Raw genomic sequence first — 15,770 nt, forward strand, 5'->3', positions numbered from 1 at the left:
TATTCCTTGGAAACATTCTCTGCCTTTAAAATCACTGCATATTCTTGGGTGTTTACTTTGTTGATAATTATGGATGCCTATTGCTAAATCAGGCACTACTAGATGTAACAGGAAAATAATATAGAGATCAAATGAAACTGAAAAATAAAAGTCTATAAGGACTGTCCCATCCATGCAGCCTCTCCTCCCCAATCTTTGCCGGGAAATGTGTGGTTAGTTTTGATTGTCACACACACTGGGGTACTAGTCGAATTTAGTGATCAAAGCCAGGGTTGCTAAATGCCCTATAATGCCTAAGACAGCGTGATTCTGTGAAGAATTGTCCCATCCAAAAACCCAGTGGTGTCCCTATGTGGCACTAGATTAAGGCTGTCCCTTCTGAAATATCCTTAAATGTCAGTGTGGAGAAAAGTTTGCTGAGAACAAACTAATAGAGTGGTTTAGTTGGAGTGTAGACTCTGGGGCTGGATCCTGACACTTATAAGCTAGACTAGAGGAAGTTAGATTATGAAAACTCTTTGAGACATAGAATAACTGAAGTGGATCAGGGAGCAGAGGGAGGAGAAAGCCTACTTGGAAAAGATTTAGTTCTGTGTGGATACAGGCCAGGGTTATGGTAAGGAATAAAAGTGAGCCTCATTAAGCAGAGAGAGGCATAGGGAGTGAAGCTCAGACCCTGTCCCCTGATGTTTCCAGTCTTGAATGGAAGCACGTGTAGCACCGCTGGAGGGAAAGGAAGAAGGCAACTGGGGCTTAAGAAGGGTGAACAGAACACTATTGTGTTCTGAGGGTAAGAAGCCTCTTCCAGTTTTTTTCATTCCTGTTCTTTTTTGTGTTCTCTCTCCATAAAGTGCTAGTTTGACCTCCCACGGAAGTGAGGCTCAGTGTCAAGACTCTGATGATGATCATTGCAACATCTGTGGAGCACTTACTGCGTGCCAGACGGGTGTGGTTCTAAGAGCTTTTGTTATGTTCTGTACTTACAAAAGGGTGTCTCATTTAACCCAGCCTCTGGAGCTGTCTGGCACATGGTGGGAGGCGATTTATTAATTGGAAATAAAAGCATGAAGGCATGCACGAGTGAGTCCTCACAATAATCTGCCCATTTGGTAGGCATTCTATCTAGGTTAATAAAGATGAAGAAACTGAAACTGCTAAAGGTTCAGTAACTTGGCTCAAGTTAAATGGCATGATCCTAATTTTGATCTCAAAGACTGCAGCATGCTGAGCTGTGGGTGGAAAGTGTGAATAGGAAACTATTAGTTTCCTATGGCTGCTGAAAGAAATTACTACTTGGTGGCTTAAAACATTCTCCCACAGTCCTGCAGGCCAGAACACTCAAACGAGTTTTTCTGGGCTGAAATCAAGATATTGAAGTGCTGCACTCCTCCCCACGGGGCTGTTACCTCCTAGCCTCTTCCAGCTTCTGGTGGCTGCTGGCACCCCTTGGCTTGTGGCCACATCACTTCAGTCTCTGCTTCCTGCTCACATTGGCTTCTCCTCTTATATGTGGAAGCAAGGAAGGGCCCTCTGCCTTTCTTTCTAAGGATGCTTGTGATTGCATTGGGTCCTACTGCTAACGCTGGAAAATCTCCCATCCCTAAATCTTTAATCACATCTGCAAAGTCTTTTTCTTTTTTCCTTCCCTAGAGTATAAGGTAACTTTTCACAGGTTCCAGGCATAGTACCTGGATATCTTGGGATTGGGGATAGAGGGGGAGGGCATTATTCAGTCTACAACAGAAAGCCTAGTTTTTTATTGTATGCAGTACAAAGTGTGTGTGTGAGTGTGTGTGCGCGCGTGCGCTGGCGCATGTGATTCTGTGAGCTTGTGCATACGCCTACGTGTTTGCGTGTAGTGTGTGTGAGTTCGGTGTACTGCAACTGTGCGTGTGCAGCCCGTGTGTGAGTAGGAGTGCTTTGACTGCTGCAGGGTGTGAGCACAGAGGGAACGCAGCTTGCAGTGGCGGGTGGCCGGTCCTAGGCCAAGTTATCGTCCAGCCGCCTGCAGGGGTCATTGTTTGGTCCCGTTGTCGCGCCATCCTCTGCCCTGGCTCGCCCTCTTCTTCGCATCTGTGGACCGCGCGGTAAGCGCGAAGACGCCGGCGGCTGCGTGGCCCACGGGCAAACTGGCGGGCTTTGGCCTTGGGCGCGGCCCGCAGATGCGTGCAGCATGCGGGGCTGTGGAGCGCTTATTGGGTTTTCTGCGTGAATCTGGGGGTTTGCAAAGAAGGGACAAGGCTGGACAGGACCTTAAATCCTGCTCCAGGCGGAGGCAGCTGTTGGCCAAAGTCTCTCCACCCCCATCCCCAGTCGGCTGGGAGAAAAATCGAGGCGGGGTGGGCGAGGGCGTGTCCCAGGGGTCTGGAAGTGGAGCCAGGACGTCTGGGAGCTGACAATCTAAACGCGACCTGGGAAAGGGCGGTGGCGGGAGTGGCTGCTTCCTGGGAGGTGGTGCTCGCAAACCTGGCAGCTGACTGGGTGGGGCGTGCCTTCCCAAGCAGTCGCGGAGGGGAAGGCTGAGGGTCCCGGTCCCCGCCCCGCGTGCTCAGGCTGAACAGCTTTTCCTCCCTGATCTCTCGGAGGCGCCGGCCGCTGGCCAACGCAGGGCAGCCTCCTGCCTGCGTGCTGTGGGTTTCTCCTTCAGTTTCCTCTCATTGCCTGAGGTTGGGCCCGAACACGGCGGTACATTTCCTTGAGGTTGGTAAACTGCCCCTGGACCTCGCTGGATTTTGCATGGGTAACCTCGATATTCTTTCTGATGGGAAACCTAAGACCACCTTTGTGCAGAATGACCCCCAGTCCACTCTGAATCTCGCTCATGAGCATCTGAATGTACCGGCGCGGGGTGGGGACAGAGACGGGGTGGTGGAAAATTCAGCTTCTCGGGCCCAGGGTGCCGGCCCAAGTGGACCAAACTTTGAGAACCCTGCCGTAGAAACATGAGACTATCTTGATGCCAGTAGGACTCCTGGAGCTCTTTCTCCTTTGTAGAGCGCTTGGTAAGGTGGGAAGAAAGGCTACTTTGCCCAGTGAGCCTGTGCAATGTTGTGTGACCTCATACGAGCATGCCACTGCCAGTCCCTCCCCTCCGTGGCCTTATGATCTTGAGCAAGTCACTTAACCCCATCGAAGCCTGACTTTTCCCCATCTCTGTGAGAAATGAAGACAAATCTTCTGAAAATATCACATACAGTGCCTAGCATGTTGCAGGCACTCAATAAATGCTATTATTATAGCATTTCCTGCCTCAGCCATTCTCCTGCCTCAGCCTCCCAAGTAGCTGGGATTACAGGCATGCACCACCACACCAGCTAATTTTTAAATTTTAGTAGAGACAGTTCCACCATGTTGGACAGGCTGGTCTCGAACTCCTGGCCTCAAGTCATCCGCCCGCTTTAGCCTCCCAACGTGCTGGCATTACAGGCGTGAGCCACTGCACCTGGCCTAATCGTATTATTAAATTACATTGTCATCTTATTAAATAAGTCCTCATTGAATAGGGGTTTATTCAATGCATGGAAATAAGGAAAAAGGTGGGAGATGGACAAGGGAGAGGTGTCACGGTTTAGATTTCATTCCTGACCTGTAAGTACTTAACATCTACATGTGCTGAGAGAGGAGGCATCTCACCTGGTTGCCATTAATGGCATATGATGGCAGTGGTGGGTACTTTAAGGGGATGGAGATGTACAGAAAGTATGTGATTTTGTGTTGGCCTATTTAGGTGGGAAGGTTTCCAGCACCAAAAGTGCTGCATGGCTGATTCTCCGCATCATGAAGTGCTCAAGCAGAGTTTCCAGGCCAATAGCTCTCAAACGCCCCTGCTTCAAAATACTAAAAGCTACACCTAGCGTTATCTGACTGCCAAAATGGGAGAGGCATGGTTGTCTTCCAAATTACGGGGGTAAAAATTAAGTTAACAAAGCTGTCTTATTTTTAAGTTTTCCTCACACACATTTCCTAATGCTTTGATGCTTCTTACAACTTATTGGCCTGTGAGTATGAACAGAGGGCAAAACGAATGACCAAGGAGCAGAAGACTTGGCAAGATTCAGAAGCAGCTGTGAGATATGATAACTCACATTTTTTTCATGTTCCAGCTTTTGATTTTTTTTTTTTTTTTTGAGACAAAGTCTTGCTCTGTTGCCCAGGCTGGAGTGCAGCGGCGTGATCTCGGCTCACTGCAACCTCCGCCTTCCAGGTTCAAGCAATTCTCTTGCATCTGCCTCCTGAGTAGCTAGAATTACAGGCGCATGCCACCACACCTGGCTAATTTTTGTATTTTTAGTGGAGATGGGATTTTACCATGTTGGCCAGGCTGGTCTCGAACTCCTGACCTCAAGTGGTTCGCCTGCCTCGGCTTCCCAAAGTGCTGGGATTATAGGCGTAAGCTACCATGCCTGGCCTTAGTTTGTGATTTTTATACTCCTCACTTGTGTGATAAAATTACATATCATATATTTCATGGAGTTTCTCAGATTACCACAATTTTGAAGACTCTTCTTCCTAAACCCTACTGAGAGCTTCAGCTCTAGAATTGAGATATAAATGGCTGCTATAAATGAGACTATGATCCCTTCTTGACCGCTTGGGAAAGACTCAAACTCTCTGAGTCGCAGTTTAAGCATATGTAAGTTATTCATAATAATTTCTACTTTTGTGAATATTAGAGAATATAGATATAAAGTATCTAAAATTATTGGCACATAAAACATGCTCAATAAACAGCCCAACTGACATAAACAAGAAAGTCCCCAAATGACACAGTACGTGAACTACAGCAGAGCTTCTCACACTTTAATGTACATAGGAGTCATCTGGAATCTTGTTAAAATGCAGATTCTGATTCTCCGTAGGTCTGGACTGGGGCATTGCTAACAAGCTCCCAGGTGACGCTAATGCTGCTGGTCTGTAGACCAATATCAGTAGCAAAGAACACAACTTTACGATGTAGCAACAGCACAGGTGATGGGTGTTGGGAGATGGGCTTGACCAAGCAGCACCTTGGGAGAAGCTCTAGGCAGGAGATACAGGATTCATAGAGAGGAGGTCAAGGTATAAGGACCAATGTTTCATTTGGCAGTGGCTCTACCTTTTAAATTGAATTTTACTCTTGAGTTCCCCAGGCTGATGGTTTTCTTTCCTTGCGGTTGATGTGGGTTGTGTATTGAAGTTAATGTAATTCCTAGCATTTCCTGTAGAGACTCCTCAGTTGTTCTCCCCATATCACTGAGAAGGCTAGGATTTCTGAGACTTGGCTTCAGCTGTCTGTGGGATATAGAAATAGGGAAGGAACCAGTCTTTTTTGTTATTTTTTAGATGTTTTAATTTTTTTATTATTACATAATAGGTGTACATATTTTGGGGGTACATGTTAAGATTTGATACATTCATATAATCAAATTAGGATAATTGGGATATCTATCACCTTAAATATTTATCTTACCTTTGTGTTAACATTTGAATTGCTCTTTTCTAGCTATTTTGAAATGTACGATAGACTAATGTTAACTATAGTCAGCCTACTGATCTATTGAACATCATATCTTATTTCTTCTATCTAACCATTTATTTATACCCATTAATCAACCTTCTTCTCCCTCTCCCCCACCCTTCCTTGCCTCTGGTAACCACCAATCTACTGTCTGTCTTCATGAGATCTTCTTGTTTTAGCTCCTATATATAAATGAATACATGCAATATTTGTCTTTCTGTGCCTGGCTTATTTCTCTTTACATAATGACCTCTAGTTCCATTCATGTTGCTGCAAATGACAGGACTTCATTCTTCTTTATGGATGAATAATATTCCATTACCTATAGTTACCATACTTTTGTTGTTGTTGTTGTTGTTGTTGAGATAGGGTCAGGCTGGAGTGCAGTGGTGCAATCATGGCTCACTGCAGCCTCGACCTCCTGGGCTCAAGGAGTCCTCCCACCTCAGCCTCCTCAGTAGCTGGGCCTACAGGTGCATGCCCACCATACCGGCTAATTAAAAAAAAAATTGTAGAAATGGGGTCTCACTATGTTGCCCAGGCTGGTCTCAAACTCCTGGGCTCAAGCAATCCTCTCACCTGGGCCTTCCAAAGTGCTGGGATTACAGGTGCATGCCAGCACACCCAGCCTGCATTTTCTTTATTCATTTATCTATTAATGGGCACTTAGGTTCATTTCATATTTTGACTACTGTGAATACTACTGCAGTAAACATTGGACTACATATATTTCTTCAATATATTGATTTCTTTTTTTTTAGTTATATACCCAGTACTGGAACTGCTGGATCATGTAATACTTCTAGTTTTAGTTTTTTGAGGAACCTCCATACTATTTTCCATAGTGGAAATGCACTAATTTACATTCTTCTATGTGTGTTTATCCAGTTTTCCCAGCACCATTTATTGAACAGACTGAACTTCCCGCATCGTGTGTTCTTGGCAACTTTGTCAAAAATGAGTTGGGTGTAAGTGTATGGAGTTATATCTGGGTTCTATATTCTGTTTCATTGGTTTGTGTATCTGTTTTTATGCCAGTACCTTGCTGATTTGGTTACTGCAGCTTTTTAGTATATTTTGAAGTTAGGTAGTTTGTTGCCACCAGCTTTGTTCTCTTGCTCAGGATTGCTTTGGCTATTTGGGGTCTTTTATGGTTCCATATAAATTTTAAGTTTTTTTTTTCTATTTCTGTGAAGAATGTTATTGGTATTTTGATAAAGATTGCATAGAATCTGTAAATTGCTTGGGGTAGTATTTTCATTTTAACAATATAAATTCTTCTAATCCATAAGCACGCAATCTCTTTTGTGTGTGTGTGTGTCTTCGTCACTTTATTTTATCAGTGTTTTATAGTTTCATTTTAACAATATTAATTCTTCCAATCCATGATCATGTAATCTCTTTTCTTTTTGTGCTTTTGTCATCTTCGCTTTATTTTATCAGTGTTTTATGTGTTTTTTTAATAGATCTTTCACATCTTTGGTTAAATTGATTCCTAGATGTTTTATATTCTTTGTAGCTACTGTAAATGGGATTTTTTTAAACATTGTTTTCAGATTACTTGGCATTGGCATATATACATGCTACTGATTTTTGTATGTTTATTTTGGATTTGCAACTTTAGCTAATTCATTTATCAGTTCTAACAGTTTTGTGGTGTAGTCTTTAGGTTTTTCGAGACTTGAGATCATGTCGTGTGCAAACAAGGCTAATTTGACTTCTTTCTTTCCAATTTGGGTGCCACTTATTTCTCTTGCTTAATTGCTCTGTATAGGACTTCCAGTACTATATTGAATAAAAGTGGTGAAAGTGGGCATCCTTGTCTTGTTCCAGATCTCAGACAAAAGGCTTTCACTTTTTCCCCATTCACTATGATGTTGGCTGTGTGTTTGTCATATATGGTCTTTATTATTTTGAGGTATGTTTCTTCTATACCCAGTTTGTTGAGGCTTTTTATCATAATAGGTTGAATTTTATTGAATGCTTTTTTTGGCATCTATTGAAATGATCATATAGTTTTTGTTCTTGATTCTTTCTGTTAATATGATGTATTACATTTGTTGATTTGTGTATGTTGAACCATCCTTTCACCCCTGGGATGAATCCCACTTGATCATGATGAGTGATCTTTTTAATGTGTTGTTGAATTCAGTTTGCTGGTATTTTGTTGAGCTTTTATTTTTATTTATTTATTTAGTTTTTGCATCTGTGTTCATCAGTGATATTGGCCTGTAGTTTTCTTTTTTCGTTGTATCCTTGTCTCGTTTTGGTATCAGGGTAATTCCCGACTCGTAGAATGAGTTTGAAGTGCTCTCCCCTCTCCAGTTTTTTTGAAGAGTTTTAGGAGAATTCAGTATTTGTTCTTTCAATGTTTGGTAGAATTCAGCAGTGAAATTATTGCGTCCTGGGCTTTTCTTTAATAGGAGACTTTTTGTCATAGTTTTGATCTCGTTACCCATTTTTGGTTTGTTGAGGATTTCTGTTTCTTCATGGTTCAATCTTGTTAGATTATATATATCCAAAAATTTATCAATTTCTTCCAGGTTTTCCAATTTGTGGATAGTTGTTCATAGTAGTTGCTAATTATCCTTGTGGTCTCTCAGTTGTTAGGTATCTTTTTTAATTTCTGAATTTGTTTATTTGGGTCTTCTCTATGTGTTTTTAGTTAGTTTAGCTAAAAGTTTGTCAATTTTGCTTATCTTTTTAAAAAACCAACTTTCATTTCATTGTTTATACTTTTAAAAATATGAACTTCATTTATGTCTGTTCTGATTTATGTTATTTCTTTCCTACTACTAATTTTCGGTTTGATTTGTTCTTGTTTTTCTAGTTCCTTGAGGTGCATCATAAAGTTGATTATTTGAAGTATTTTTACTTTTTTAATGTAGATGTTTATTAATGTAAACTTCCTTCTTAGTATTGCTTTTTCTATATTCCATAGATTTTGGTATTGTATTTGCATTCTTATTTGTTTCAAGAAACTTTTAAATTTCCTTCTTAATTTCTTCCTTGACCATTGGTTGTTCAGAAGCATGTTGTTTAATTTCTGTGTGTTTGTGTAGTTTCTGAGATTCCTCTTGTTATTGACTTCTAGTTTTATTCCATTGTGGCAAGAAAAGAGACTTGATATGATTTCTTCTTATTTGAATTTTTTGAGACTCATTTTGTGACCTATGATACATTATATTCTGGGGAATGTTCCCTGTGCTGATTGAAAGAATGTGTTCTGCAGTTGACGGGTGAAGTGTTCTGCCAATGTCAAATAGGTCTATTAGGTCTTGAGTGTAGTCTAACTCTGGGGTTTCTTTGTTGGCTCTGTGTTTGGTTGATCTGTCCACTACTGAGTGCAGTGTTGAAATCCCCTACTAATACTAATTGCCTACTGTGTGGCAATCTACCTCTCCCTTTAGATCTGTTTGTTTTATATACTTGGGTGCTCTGATGTTGGGTGCATAGATATTTATAGTTGTTGTATCCTCTTGCTGAATTGACCCCTTTTTCGTTATATATTGACTTTCTTTGTCTCTTTTTACAGTTTTTGACTAGTAGTCTATTTTATCTGTTATAAATATCGCTATTCTTGATCTTTTTTGGTTTATCTTTTTCCATCCCTTCACTTTCAGTATATATATATCTTTATAGGTGAGGTGGGTTTCTTTTGGCAGCATGTAGTTTGGTCTCGTTTATCAATTCAGCTATTCTATGTCTTTTAATTGGAGGGCTGAATCCATTTATATCCATGTTATTATTGATTAGGACTTACTACTGCCATTTTGTTTCTTGTTTTCTAGTTGTTTTGTAACTCCTCTTTTCCTTTCTTACTGTCTTCCTTTTGTGGTTAAGATATTTTCTCTGGTAGTATGTTTTAATTCATTGCTTTTTTATTTTAGTGTATTTATGATAGGTTTTTGCATTGTGGTTACTATGAAGCACACAAAAAACATCTTTTAGACAATACAAATTATTTTAAAAAAATGACAACTTAGATCACAAGGGAAGAATAGAAACAAAGAAAGAAAAAACTAAAAAAAAAAAAAAGCTCTATACTTTAACTCCATCCCTCCTCCCCATTTTGACACTTTGTTGTCTTTGTTGACATGTTTTAATGTTGCCCATCTCTTAATAGGTTGCTTTAGCTATTCTTATTTTTGATAGATTTCTCTTTTGGGCTTTATACTAGAAGTATGAGCAGATTGTACATTGAAATTACAGTATTGGGGTTTTTTGAGTTGTCTTTGTACTTAATTTTACCTTAAGTTTTTCTTTTTTGCACATTATTATTTTTTATTTCAGATTAAAAAACTCCCTTTAGCATTTCTGTAAGACAGTCTGATGGTGGTGAATTCTTTTGGCTTTTACTTACCTGGGAAAAACTTTATCTCTGCTTCATATTTGAAGGATAACTTTGCTGGGTATAATATTCTTGGATGACAGTTATTTTCTTTCAGCACTTTGAAAATATTGTCCTACTCTTTCCCATCCTGCATGGTTTCTGTTGAAAAGTCTATTGCCACACTAATTGGAATTCCTTTATGTTATTTGTTCTTTTATCTTGCTGCTTTTAGGATTCTCCCTTTGCCTTGACTTTTGAGAGTTTGACTATTACAGGCCTTGGGGTAGTCTTACTTGGATCAAATCTGGTGTTCTCTGACCTTCCTGTATCTTAATATTTGTATCTTTCTTGAGTTTTGGAAAGTTTTCTGTTATTATTTCTTTAAATAAGCTTTCTGCCCCTTGCTCTTGCTCAATACCCTCTTGAACACCAATAATCCTTAGATTTGGCCTTTTGAAGTAACTTTCTGTATCTTGTAGGTAATCTTCATTCCTATTCATTCTTTTTTCTTTTTTCTCCTCTGACTGTGCATTTTCAAATAGCTTGCCTTTGAGATCACTGATTCACTGATTGTTTCCTCTGCTGTATCCATTTTGCTGTTGAGAGCCTCTACTGAATTTTTTCAGTTTTGCAAATGTATTTCTCAGTTCCAAGATTCTGATTTTTAAAATTATTATTTCAATCTCTTTGTTAAATTTCTCTGAGGAATTTCTAAATTTCTCTTCTGTGGTTTTTTTTTTTTATAGATCATTGAATGTCATTAAAACTACTGTTTTGAAATCTTGACTGGAGAGCTCACATATCACCATCTTGTTAGGGTTAGCCACTGGTTTCTTGCGTTGTCCATTTGAGGAGGTCATAGTTTCCTGATTGTTGATTTTCTTGTGGATGTACATCTGTATGTTCACATTGAAAGATTAGTTATTTATTCCAGTCTTCCCTCTCTGCTTGTTTTAGTTTTTAATTAGATATAGATGCTTGGAGATTCTTTGTAATTTACTTATTGAATTTCTTAATTTTTTCCCTGCTAGGTCACTGCCTCCTTTTTGATACTAGATGATATTGAAAGCCCAGTTTTGCTCAGCTCTAACAAATGATTGGACCACTATGTGTCCTGAGTGGGGCAGGTCTCAAGAGGGATATCCCAACAGTGTGGGAAGGCTGGCTGAGTTTCATGCTCAGAGGAACTTTGGAACATACCTGCTCTAACATGGTGCTGCTCAGCAGCCATTCTTTTGGCTGAGTTACAGAGCAATTTTCAGGGATGGGAGTGGGTGTTCCATCTTCTCCCATTGTTTCTGCCTGTCTTAAGGATATTTCTTCCTTCCGGCACTCATGATGCTTCCTGTGGGTTGAGGCAGGGACAGGCCTCCTACTGGAGAACTTAAGATGGTAGAGAAGCTTGTTGACAACCTCAGTTTCACTTTTTCTAGTGTAGAAACCATGAGTCAGGGGGAGTTTTTATGTGTTTGATGCTGGGCAGATTTCAGGGAGAGGTGTTGCAGACATGAAAATATGATTGTCTTACCATCAGCATGGAGCTTTTTTCATTTCTCTGTGGCCCTGGGAACTGACTAGTACTCACAATTGAGTTCTGGGGTATTATTAGTGATAATCTCAGTGCTGTATATATATTTTTTGGTTTCCTGTAGTAGAGAATGAAGTCAGCTTGCTTCTATGCCACCAGTTTGGAATCCAAGGAACTAATCTTATTGAGTCCCTACTGTTTTCCAAGCACAGTATTGGTTGCTTTACGTATGTTCTCATGTTTACTCTTCACTCATAAACACGGGAATTGATGCTCAGGATTTCACTTAATAAAATCATTTGATAAAAAATGGCAGAGACGAAGTTTTAACTAAATCTATGTCCTATCCCCAAATAAATGCTTTGCCTTCTAAACCTTGTTGCTTTATCATTCACTTCTTTATAGAAATAATTTTCTTATGGCAGTTAAGTATTATTTGGTGCCTTATTAAAAGTAGAACCATGCCCCCCATTAATTCTGCTGAGCCATGTTGATGTTTTATACCAGATCATAAGGAAGGGGCAGAGTGGAGTATGGGAACAAGAGTATTATCTGACTTGGAAGACTTGGGGCCTGCTTTTCCCCTTGTTCTGACACTGAGAAAGAAACTGTTGTATTACTAACATGGGGAAAGCCAACCACAGATATCTCAGATATGGCAGTATGATGGCTTTTCAGGAAAGGAGAGAAATTAACAACACAGAAAAGTTATCTGTAGCAGTTTAACAAATAGCTTTAATGAAGTGAGGAGCAAAAAGTAAATATATATATATATATACTCACTCCTTCAGCAAGTAGGCAAGGTAAGATTTAAAAAGATTTTGATTAAATAAGATGAATAGGAGACCAGAGATTCGTACTGGGCCAGTTTACTAAGACACAGAGATCCATGCTTCCCATTTTGAAAATACTGTCTTCCTTACAGAGTCTTCTACATTCTTGCTGTAGAAGCTATGAAAGTTGTGGGAAACTATAGAGTCAACACTGCAAACTCAAGCACTTATAGGTCCAGAGAGCACTTGACCTGTCTTAGAAGGTATGATATTGTGGTTATACACGTTAGTTTTTGTTCATGGTTTCTGCCTCATAACTCCCATAGCCCTTGTTATAATGTTGGGGTGCTTTAGGCCACAGAAGTTGGCTTCAGAAAATAGAATCTCTCTCTGACCTTCTCCTGCTTGCCTTTCACCTGTTTCTTTTTCTCCCCCAGGCAGGCTTTTCAAACTAAAAGTATACTCTATCCCTTACCTTTCTGTCTAGGAGCTGATCGTAAAGAAATTCTTTGACTTATCTTGTCTGATTGTGGGTCATAAGACCCTCATTTCAGAAGGGGTCCTGCTCCATACCTGAAGGAAGGAATGTATACAGAGAGGCCATGAAGAATCTGAACAGGAAAGGCCTTGCTGAGCTTGTCCTTTCAGTCTATTAGTATTAGATTATGCACTTTTTGTCCAGTCACATTTCTATACAGTTGTCAATTATCGCTGTCCAGTGAAGTCTCTGTAAAAGGGTCAAGAGAACAGGGTTTGGAGAACTTCCAGGTAATTGAACACATGGAAGTTCCTGGAGGGTGATGCACCCAAGAAGGCATAGAGGCTCTGTGCTTCTTTCTCCATACCTTGTCCTATGTATATCTTCTATGTGGTGTACATGGGTATCCTTTGCAATATCCTTTATAATAAACGGGTCAATGTAAGTTAAACGTTCCCCTGAGTTCTGTGAGCCACTTTAGCAAATTAGTGGACTCTGAAGAGGAAGTCAGAAGCACATGTAAAGCAACCTGGAGCTTGCAATTGGCATCTGAAAGGAGGGGACAGTCTTGGAAACTGAGCCTTCAACCTGTAGAATCTGACACTATTACCAGGTAGACAGTGTCAGAATTGAACTGAATTAGAGGACACCTAGCTGATGTCTGCACAGAATTGCTTTCTTGCTTGTTTGGTGTCTGGGGACAAACAAACACCACACATTTGGTCACATAATTCTGTGTTGTTGGTGTGACAGCAGAGGAAGGTCAGTTTGTATTTTTTCCACTCAGGGAAGGTGAAGCTCCTTCTCAGCTCTAGCCCATTGCAGTTGTGGAAAAACTACTCCAGTTGCAGATTTTCCCATTTCTAAGAGAAGCCCACATTTTCTACAGATATTTGGAATTGCCTTGTTTTTAGATATCGACAATAAATTTTTTAAATTTACAACCGAAGCTCAGAAAATTACCCAGTTCCAAGCTATATTTGGCCACAGCCCTCTGGTATTTGCCTGCAAAATAGATCTTAGGAGAGAAGGATGCAAAATTGAAGCTAGTAGCAGAAGAGGTTCAAGAGGAGTAAGGTGTGAACTGGGTGTACTGGCTTGGCAAGGTGGCCTGTGATTCCTGGCCCCACCAGTGCCTGTTTCTGGGTTGTCAGGAAGGACCTTATCTCAGATCCTACTTTCTAAGCTCCTCTCCTACCCAAGGTGGGTCCCAAGGCAGCCCTCCACTGTCTGGCTTTAGATAAGACCCTATAACAACAAGCCAATGGATGACCCTCTCAGACCTATTGTTATCTATATGTGATCTTCAAGGCTGTGGTAGAGAATTTGCTTGTAAATAGAATGCAAAAGCAAGTGGGAAAATTTTCTTTTTTCCGTGTCAGTCAATAGTGACCATTAGCCTTCTCCCCATCCCACAAAATGCCTCTTCCTTGCAAGAACCAGATACTGTAGCCTGGAACCTTGTGTGATGGAGATGAGGCATGTACTGAGGTGCCCTAGAATAAAGAAAAGTGGAAATCTCTTTGGATGAGATCCTTATGCTAGACTGTAGCCCAAGCACTGGCAACACCGACCACAGGAGTAGAAATATTTATGATGCTCGACCTACATTGTCTGTCACTGATGTCTGTGTGCTTGGCAATTTGTACATGGTGATGTATGAGACATCACCAGGTCTCATACCTGTACCCTATTATGAGTTCAAGACTCTCATGAAGTCAGTGAGAAGAATAGAAAGTAGGATGCTGTATGATATTTGAATAGTATAGCACAGAGTATAACATGTTTTTTTGTGTGCTATGAAAATTCTTTATCTGATACTTCTAACTTTGTCTTAATTAATGTCTTTCATTCAGTGACTTCTGTTAAGTTTGCTCTTATATGGTCTGAGGAAATTGTGAAAGTGTGTTTTTTAAGCAAGGGAGAGAGTCAGTACAGAATTTCTGGCGAGTACTATTCACCTTTTTGGTGTATGAATGACTTTGATCATCAGTATAATGATTGCGATCTACCAAGATTAGATTTTATTTAGAATTTCTGGGAAAATACTAATGTCATAGCACATCACTGTGGAAGGAGTGCTATAGAAGTTTTTACAGAAACCTGTTTAGCACTTTAAATGCCAGCAGATTTTTTAAGGGTGACCTAAACTATCAACAACCATAACAAAATCTGTTTTGCCACCTTACCATGATGGCTGTGTAATTTGTAGATGAATCCTGGTCGGAAAGCTGGACTGACCTAAATATAAGTATATTCTTTGATGCCTAAATTGCATCTTGAATTTCTAACAACAGGATGGCACATATGAAATATTCGCAAGAGCCTACTAACATGCTTCATAGACTAGCACTTACTGGCTGTGGCGGACTGATATTGCTGTGTGTGATGTGTGAGATGTGTGAGCTTTCTCCTTTTATACTAGTGAACAATTTAGAAGAGTTTAGGAAGATTGAAACTGTCTGAATATTTGTGTCTGAATGAGAGTTTTGGAATAAGACTTTTTTTTTAAGAAAAAGATATTTAGTAACATAATTATATCCCAATTCTTGTAACAAATGTCCAAAAGTCAATGGAAATTAATTTTTCTGTCCTCTGTACCCTTCATACCATTTTTTTAGAAAATGACTTTATTAGAGAATGGAAAAACAACAGGGTCAAAACAAAAACAAAAGATAATTCTTTGAAGAATTCAACAAAGTGACAAATCTTTAGCTAAACGAACTAAAAAAAAACAGAAGATATAAATAAATAAAATCAGAAATTAAAGTGGGAACATTTCTACTTACCTTACAGAAATAAAAATGATTACAAGAAAATAGTGTGGACAATTGTAGGCCACCAAATTAAATAGGCTGGATGAAATGGACAAATTCCTAAAAACACAAAATCTACCAAAACTGACTCAGAAAAAATTAAAATTCTGAACATATCTGTAACAAGTAAAGAGATAGAATCAGTAATCAAAGTTGTTTTCTTTTCAACAAAGAAAGGTCCAGGATTAAATGGCCACACTGATGAATTCTACCAAGCATTTAAAGAGCATTGACATCAGCTCTTTTCAAACTTTTTCCAAAACATAGAAGAGGAGGGAACTAACTCATCCTATGAAACCCAATTTAACCTGATAGCAGAGCCAGACAAAGATAACCACAAGAAAA

General features: G+C 39.9%; 1 protein-coding gene across 2 annotated transcripts in view; it reads left to right on the forward strand.

The window, feature by feature from the left end:
* Positions 1-2,502: 2,502 nt before the first annotated feature.
* The window catches only part of LOC134732922 (putative uncharacterized protein SLC66A1L), a 59,166-nt gene continuing 45,898 nt past the window's right edge, over positions 2,503-15,770 (forward strand). For both annotated transcript variants that reach the window (XM_063620313.1, XM_063620314.1), the window contains exons 1-2: positions 2,503-2,700; positions 12,284-12,394. In XM_063620313.1, coding sequence (XP_063476383.1) covers positions 12,312-12,394 — 83 coding nt within the window. In that variant the 5' untranslated portion in view covers positions 2,503-2,700; positions 12,284-12,311. The remainder of the gene's footprint in view (positions 2,701-12,283; positions 12,395-15,770) is intronic.

Source organism: Symphalangus syndactylus, chromosome 17 (genome assembly GCF_028878055.3).
Source record: "Symphalangus syndactylus isolate Jambi chromosome 17, NHGRI_mSymSyn1-v2.1_pri, whole genome shotgun sequence".
Lineage (NCBI taxonomy): Eukaryota > Metazoa > Chordata > Mammalia > Primates > Hylobatidae > Symphalangus > Symphalangus syndactylus.